Source organism: Typha latifolia, chromosome 9 (genome assembly GCF_019914945.1).
Source record: "Typha latifolia isolate L0001 chromosome 9, TyphaL0001v2, whole genome shotgun sequence".
In the NCBI taxonomy this organism is placed as follows: Eukaryota; Viridiplantae; Streptophyta; class Magnoliopsida; order Poales; family Typhaceae; genus Typha; species Typha latifolia.
Genome location: NC_133094.1, coordinates 9,247,152 through 9,255,969, shown reverse-complemented (window position 1 = coordinate 9,255,969; position 8,818 = coordinate 9,247,152). Strand labels below are relative to the sequence as shown.

At 32.1% G+C, this 8,818-nt stretch overlaps 1 protein-coding gene across 1 annotated transcript; it reads right to left on the bottom strand.

Annotated features, from left to right (window-relative positions):
* Window positions 1–39: 39 nt before the first annotated feature.
* LOC140794914 (uncharacterized) lies at window positions 40–1,679 on the bottom strand. Its single transcript, XM_073147193.1, has 3 exons — window positions 1,529–1,679; window positions 1,333–1,428; window positions 40–1,218 (listed from the first exon to the last, which is right to left on the bottom strand). The coding sequence occupies exons 1-3, from the start codon at window positions 1,550–1,552 to the stop codon at window positions 274–276; spliced, it is 1,065 nt and encodes a 354-aa protein (XP_073003294.1). The 5' UTR covers window positions 1,553–1,679; the 3' UTR covers window positions 40–273.
* Between the last annotated feature and the right edge of the window lie 7,139 nt (window positions 1,680–8,818).

Below are 8,818 nucleotides of genomic sequence, written 5' to 3'. Positions count from 1 at the left end.
TATTGCTCAATTTCAAAGCTTAATGCTGCAAAAGAAGACTGAGTTAAAATTTAATTGGGTCTCTTCCAAACTCCACGAATGCCCAAGTTTCATCTTTAATATATAATTTTCAAGGGGTTAACAAAAAAAAAAAAAGGTTTTCCTACAATAACTATCTAATATTTCGACTTAACTAAGAAAAATACACACACACAAACTGAAAGAAAAAAAGAAAAAAAAAATAAATTCAGTTTTCTTCTTTCCATATTGTTTCTACTACAAGGGAATTCAACATCATGTAGGTAATAAGCTGGACTGATGCTGAGAAGTATCAAACGATTTCTTCTTCACAAGGAGGCAAGTGATCTTAGAAGGCTGTGCATGCGTGTTGTTAAGAGTAGATAGCACAAAGTCCGGCCTATGCAATGCAAGGCTCAGCCTCTCCTCCCCTGCTACAAGTCCGGTAGCATCAAGCAACACATGCCATGAATTCCGGTGAGCCTCCGACACCCAGTGCATCGAATACTGCGTCCCCCGGACCTCTGCCGGATAGGAGAAGAGTCCCTTGGGGCTATGCTTGCACTTCCTCCTGAAGTACTGGCTCAGCTGTGATCCTTTGATCCTGAGGTCCAGCCATGTCTCAGGAGCACAGATCACTTTTGAATCTTTATACGTTGCGAATTCGCGTATGCAATCCATCTCCTCCTCCAGGACTGTCATGTAGTAGTTATACCTGAAGAAGGGGTAGCTCTCCCCTACTAACATCATTGCATCTTTGTAATTCGGGGCGAAGAGCACAAGGTATTCGTCGTCGGTCAGGCCGCAGTGTCTTAGCACTCGGTTTCGCGCTTGAATCTCCGGTATCGATATGAAACTTCCAGGAAAAGATGACTTCTTTGTGAGGATGTCAAGTAGCCTTGACGGCTCGAGCTGTGTTTGATCGAGCTCAGGGTGGTTGCTACCGGTAGACGGTGAGTAGGCAGTCGGAGACCTAGTACTACTCCTCTTCCTCTTGTCATCGGGCGATGTTGAGCTATAATATTGCGAGTATAATTCAGTCTTATTGCCTTCTTCAATTAGTCCATGCGAGTATTGTGGGTATTTTGCGAGGACATACTGCTCTACGTATCGCATCTCGTTCGGGGTTATCGGTCCCGACCACCGCAAATCGAGACCGTGGAGCGTCGATATTGCCTCAGCTACAATGTGGGCAGGGATGAATTCCCTCGGACATACTTTCTGATGATCAAGAATTCCCATAATTTTGATGCAATTATGATTGAAGTCTTGTACTAATTTCAAACTTAGAAAGAGAGGGAAAGAAAAGAAGGAAGGGTGAAGGATTACAATTACCTTCACAACCATGCTGTTTGGTCTAGTACTTGGCAGTGATGATGATTTGGGTATTGAACTAAAGATAAATTCTTCATCCTCTCCTCTTAGAAAGGCCTGAAAAATAGTATAGTTTTTGAACAATTTGATCAAAAGAAATTAAAAGAAGAAGAAGAAGAAGAAGATTTTGATGTGCTAAAGATAATTAGAATCATACCTCTTGATCAATATTTCCACCCATGATGAATTAATTCTTCAAGGCCAAAACTCTCTCTTTGTCTTTGGATGTTGATCTCAATTTGGGTCCTCCTCAGCAGTGCCAATTAAAGACATTAGAAGAAGGTGATAGGAAGAACAGCTACGCCGACGGTGACAAAGACAATATACTATAAAAGAAATAGAAAGGGGCAATCAATTTTGCATATAAACCCCTCTAAGATCTCATATTTACATGTATACTCCTACAAATTTTATATTTAATCACTACTCCCAAATTGGGAGTCCCAATCTCTCAATGGAAATGATAATTTAATATTCTTAGTTGTTTAGAATTAATAAAATGAAGAAGGGTTTTAGGGTTATTCATGTAACTGAACAAACTTTACAAGTGGAAATATGGGGTTTTGAAGGGGCATCTATGCAAAAATCCCCCCCAAAAACTTGAAGGCATTACTGCCCATGGTATAGTTACCTAATGTCACAAATTTTATATTTCATGAGGGCCATGGAGCTTATGAAGTAAGTATATTAATTGGATATTCCCAAGTGATTGGTCTTCTTAGGCATTAAAATAATACCTTGAGATAGCTAATGAGGCATTAGTTTAATGAGTCACAAGCAAAGACATTTAATTGGGTAACAATTCTAAGAGTAAATTATTTGGTTCTTTTAAGAGAGAGAGAGAGAGAGAGAGAAAAGAAGTACAAAACGACAAGTGTGAAGTGATGAGAGAAGGAAAGAGAGATTGGTTATGTAGTCAAATGTATTCTTGACAAACTTTCAAGTTTGATTCTCTACCAATCTGAAAAGAATAACAAAGTGGAGAGATTCAAGAGTAGGTGAAAAGGTACATAGTTTTTGACTAAATTAATCCTCTTAAATGTTTATTTTACATGTCTAATATACTTTAATATGAAAGTTTTAAATTCTCTAAAAAAAATTGCTATGTATGAGAGAGAAATTTCTATATAAATATTGAACCAATTAAAAATTTTCATCGTATATTAGTGATTTTCGAACACATATAATTTTGTATTTAAGTTTCGAAATCAACTAGAGATGTTAAAATTAAAAAAAAAAAAGTTCATCTGGAGAAAATTTTAAAAGTATTGAGTGAATTGTGATGGTTTTGGTGGCTTTTGAGAGGGGAAGAAGGTTATATGGACTTATTCAATGGAAGGAAGTGGCATTATGATACCTAATCTAGTGGGCAATTGACAAGGACTACTCTTGTTTATGTTGGAAGAATAGATTATAATATATTGCATAAATCTGATCATAGTTCATTTAAAAATATGTATTTATTATGCTTTTAGATAGGTTATATTAATTGTTTGCAAGTCTCTCAGTACTGCATAGCTATTGGATGGAAATTACATGGCAATCAACACTATTTTTGATGATCAAATATTTCACCAAGTCTTTGGAAGTCTTTTTCTTTTTAAAATTTCAAAGTCTTTGAAGTATTGAAACTAAACATCCATATCCATGGTAAACTGTACAAAAGATATAAATTTGATTTAATGCACAGATGAGCCCCCATCTCCAAAATAATTGACAGAATTCATATTGACTTGCAGACACTGTTTCATCTGAAAATTTTATTTCTTGACTAAGTATGATGCAGAGAAAGTCTTTCGGTATCTTGTTTGACCTAATCTCACATGAAACATGGGCCGAAAAAATTGGGCAAAAATGGAGGCTTGCATTGGAAAGAAGATATATTCTTTTTTCTAACACATAGATACTCTGAACTATTGAAAATATCTTAAATATTTATCCCGTTAGATTTCCGTATAAGTTATGTGAGCAGCTATATAACATATAATTTTTTTTCTATAATAAATAAATGACTCTACTTATAATAATGAAAAAAAAGGGAGGACATTAATGTTATATAGCAAAAAATATAGAGTGTTATTTATAAGTTTCTCTAATAAATAAAATCTTGTCTGGAGATGCCATAGAGTGAGGGAGAGCAAGGTGACAAAGAAATAATCGCCATGAAGCTTCATGGAAAGATACCACCTAATGAATGGTCCTCCATATCAACCACTTGATAATGATCATACAAGTTGCACTTTTTTATTAAATTAGGGGAGTTGAAGAGAAAGTGCTAGGACTGTCCACTTTCTTTAATTTTGTTTACTTTTTTGATTAATTCACACTCTACGTTTTGTTTCTATTATCATCAGCGTTTTCACACTTTTCCCTTCTTTTAAGTTAATTTTAGTTTGAATTGTGGATAGTCTTTCATCTCCACTTTTCTTGTAGTTCAGCCTCATCGTGATCATCAGGCGGGCCGGGCTGGGTTCAGGGCGAGCTTTTTAGGCCAATCGGATTTAAGTATTGGTTCACGGTCCGACCCACCAATCACTCGGGCCGAGCTAGAATAGTCTAACTCGTTACTGCCCGTCGACCTATGAGAGATCAAGTTGGCTTGGCCGACCCAACCCATCTTTTAGCTATTTTTAGAATTCTTTTTTATCATTAGCTTATTTAAAAAAAATTGTTTCTCCATTTTTTAGAAAAAAACAATATATTAAATATGTTTAAACAGTACAAAGAGTATAGTACATACTAGGCTAATAACCGATTAGATAGGTGTGCTATAAAAATGTAAAAAGGTACAATACTAAAATTTTCGTTGGTTTTCACTATAGAAGAACGGGTGAGCCTAGTTATGGGCCGAATGGGCAAGCTAAAAGGGCGGCCTATAGACCGGGTCGGGCGAGCAAGCTAAAAGGGCGGCCTATAGACCGGGCCGGGCGGGCAAAGGGCTAACCTGTGCTGCCCATGGGTAGTTTGGGCTCGGGCAGGGCCGGGCTTAGCCCAGTCCAAACTGCGTCAGGTCGGGCCAAACACGGGTGGGCTGGTCGTTTGATTAGGTCTACCCTCTATAGACCATAATTATCAAAATCGAACTAGACATTGACCCGACCAATTGGGTAATTGGTTCAACTGATGGTTCACCTGGTTGGATTGCTAATATTTTAAAAATATTTAAATAATATATTGATAGTTCTAAATAATTCTAAAAATAAATAATATTTTATTATTTCTAGATTGTAAAGATGCATATTTGATGGGCCTTATGCTCATCATATTTTGATGGAATATTTTTTAGATTAGTAGATGACTTTAAATTTGTGAAAAAGTTGGCTAGGAATTATTTATTCATGTAAATTAAATCAGATGGAATATAACCTCTACAAAGGTAGTATTACCGATTAGTTATTATGAATATATGTTTTAGAGCATGTCATGGCCCTGTGATATTTGTTCTTCTTAGTTTTGCTTGAGTTATTTGTAAAACTTTTAAATTTATCTTTATATATTGTGTAGAAATATTTATCAATGTCACGTAAAAATCACGTAGCTTTTAGCTCATATGAGAGACGTGTATTTGATGACGGATGTTTCATAAGTTTATTCTTCAATATCAAAATTAAAAAATTATCTACCCTTAACAAAGTTGTCGACTAGAGATAACACAGGGATAATTGGGACACATTTACTTATAGAAGGGTAATATATAGTCATAGAGAATTTGGTAATTGTCTATTAAGCAAGCTAGAGTATTTTAAGGTTATAAAAATAAAGTGAAGAAATAGAATAATAAATATCTTTATAATAAGATGTTAATGATAGTAAAACTAACATATTAGGACTATTTAATGGCGAGTTGTATGTAAATTTAGAGGTAGGTCAATCACTACTAACTAGTAACTTAAAGTCATGTATTATAGAACAAATAATGTCGTTTAAAAAATATTATAATAGGAAATTTTGTATATAACACCCTATATTTTGACAAAATTATGGTTTACACTCTACATTTTTACTATTTACAAATCGAGTCTTATAATTTAGCGGATATATACAAAAAATATCTTATGTTAGATTTGAACTAACACCATGAGAATATTTCATTAACTAGATATATTTTATTTTTAAATTACTAAATGCCCTTAGTATATGTTAGGTGAGTTGGGTTTATTTGGGTTGACTTGAGTTAGTATAGGTTGGGTATGTATGACATGGTATAAGGGCATTTCTATAATCTTCTTATTATAGTTAAATTAATTTATAGGTTTGGTTAAGTTTAGCTAATAGATCTAATAACATGATTTTTTTTTACACATATTTACTAAATTATAATATTCAATTTATAAATAATAAAAATATAAGGCATAAATTATAATTTCATTAAAAGCCAATGTAAATTTCCCATTACAATAACATAAAAACAAACATACTTGCCATAGGAGATCTTCACAAGATCACTGCTTGTCCACATCAAGGCCCATCGAATGTTCTAAAGTTATGTTATAAGAAATATTTCAAACACGCAAGACTTATATTTTTAAGAAATAAAACCCAAAGGTTTCTAGTTGTTTATCTTCGAAAGTAATAAAATAAAGAAAGCCATCAAGAGGAGATGCATGTTAAATATCAATATGAATGAGTTCTAGTTTTGTAAAACTGATATTTTTCTATTTTCCAAAGAAGTAATATTCATAGAAATTTATATGCACCAAACTATGACCATCTAACTTCTACTTTGATATCATTACTTTTATTAATTGCATTATTCTTGGATGTGGTGATAGTCTCTTTATATTTGCCCATAGATTCTTTTGTGATCTTCCACAAATTATTTGTGAATATAATAATATATCCTAATTTGACAATCGATTGACATAAATTAAGTTTCTAGTAAGTTTAGGAACACATCTCAAATTCTCTAAATTTGCTATCTTTGACTTGTGCATCTACTTTTTTTTAATAATGCTACATGTTTATCAAGATATACCTTTCCAAACTTTTTATGTACATAGTTAAAAAAAGATTCATTTGAATCTAAAACACTTGATTCCGATGAGTTACTCATCACCACAATCAGATTGTCTTGAGTATCTCGCAGCCCAGATAAAATCAGCAAGGCCATAATTTATCACGAACTTGATACCAATTGATTCTAATTAATTTATAATTGTGTTGAACCTATTTAGATGTCGTGTCACACTATTGTTTTCAGACATCTTCATGTTAAATAATTTCTTCAAAAAGAATCTTATTTGAAGTAGAAGATTTTGCATATATCCTAGTCAAAGTTCTATTGGATCAGTAATTATTTTCCTTGGAGATGTTAAAAGCCCCCAACACTGCAAACATAAGTCTCTAATATGTTCTATTTTGCATCGTCCATATCTTTAGGTTTATTTGCACTTCCATTAAAACGAAAAAAAAAACTTTTTAGTAGAGGTAATCTTCCATCAACATTTCTCATAGAGTGAAGGTAGTTCTGCTGAACTTCTCATTAGGAGACTTTCCTTTTCTTTTTTATCATTGCTACAACTTAGACATTGATAACAGTTGTTGGAAGTCGAATAATGGAAAGTAAGAAGAAAGAAAAAATAATCACAAAGCAAAGAGATAGATTTTATGCCATTCACTCAATTAGGGCTATGTCTATGGAGATCTCATTGATTCTATTATATAAAAGCTAAAATATATTACAAGGAGAGAAAACCCCCTTAATCCAAAGTCGAGAACCTTGAGTTCTTCCTCTCTTCTCTCTCACTATATCATGTTTTTAGGTCAATGTTTTCTTGCTCATCCAACCCTTTAGCTAATGCGATCAAAATTTTCTGTAGCGTTCTAATCTCGTTCAAACATTTCTAGAATGGTAGCTATTTGACAATCAGATTTTTAAGTCCATTTGAATATTGATAGAATGTTGCTATCTCAAAATTCCATTTGAATGCTCGAAGGCCGGTTAGAACACTTAAACAATAAACTCATTCAAAGACAGAGTATTGCGCTCTATTTAGAACACCCATCTGAGACAGGTTTGAGTTGTCTCCACTCCTTAACATATTATGACTTAGAAAAATTTACATATAACACCCTACTTTTTAATAAAATTATAATTTACAACTTATATTTTCACTATTTACAAATCGAACCTTATAATTTAACAAATATGTGTTGAAAACACCCTCGATTAGATTTGAATTAATATCGTGAAAATATTCCGTTAAGTAGAGATATTTTATTGCTACAATAACTAAAATACCTTTATTTCTAAAATAACTAAAATACCCTTAGTATAACTTAGTTGAGAATATTTTTATAATTCTTTTAGTATAGTTAACTTAACCTAGAGGTTTGGTTAAGTTTAAACTAACAAATCTAATAGTAGAATATTTTCTGTACATATTTGTTAAATTACAGAGCAAAAAATAAAAATATATGGTATAGACCATAATTTCGAGACATAGTGTTATATATAAATTTTCCTACAACTTAAATCATAGACGTCAAATATGATATACCCATGCATTATCAAAATCTAAAAAAAATAATAATAATCAATTACATCTAGTATTTAATTTTTTAGGAAGAAAAAAAAGAAATATCCTTACATTTATGTCATTCAGAATGTTTCGGGAGTAATTAATAAAGAAAAGGATCAAAAAGAGTATGCTGAAAATTTATTATTAGAGTTCAAATAATTATAAACTCAAAAAGAAGGAGGATGTAAAATATAATTATCCTAAAACTTGGAAAACTTTGAAAGATTAGTTTGAAGTCCTCATCCATTGACAGACATCAGCTGGTCAATGCCCCTAATTGAGAAGCTAATTACCATATTTGGATTGCCAAAAAAACCATCACAAGATAATATAATATTTTATGAAGAATTAAACAAACAAATTCTAGGCCATGAGATGGTTAGAGGGGTCCATTAGACAATAAATCTATTTAATGCTTTTGGGTGGATGGTTCTATCACTAATTAGGCCCACATATTAAAGAAAAAGAGATTTTAATAAATCACACCCTATATTTTACCTATTTTATAATTTATATAATTTTTTTTTAAGTATTTTGTAATTTGATACCTCCTTTTTTTCTTATAATTCTCATTTAACACTCCGATATTATTTTAGCTAATTAATGTCTATCAAGTTATTAAAATACTCCCACCATTTTCTCTTATTTTTTATATCCATTCACTATCTTTCATACCTATCTTCTCCATCGTTATTAAAATACTCCACCGTGAGAATATTTTGTTAAGTAGAAATATTTTATTTTTAAAATAACTAAAATATCCTTAGTATTACTTAGTTTAAGGTATTTTTATAATTTTCTTAATCTAATTAATTTACTCTAAATGTTTGGTTAAGTTTAACTAACAGATTTAATATTAGAATATTTTCTGCACATATTCACTAAATTATACGGCTCGATTATAAATAGTAAAAATACAAGATATA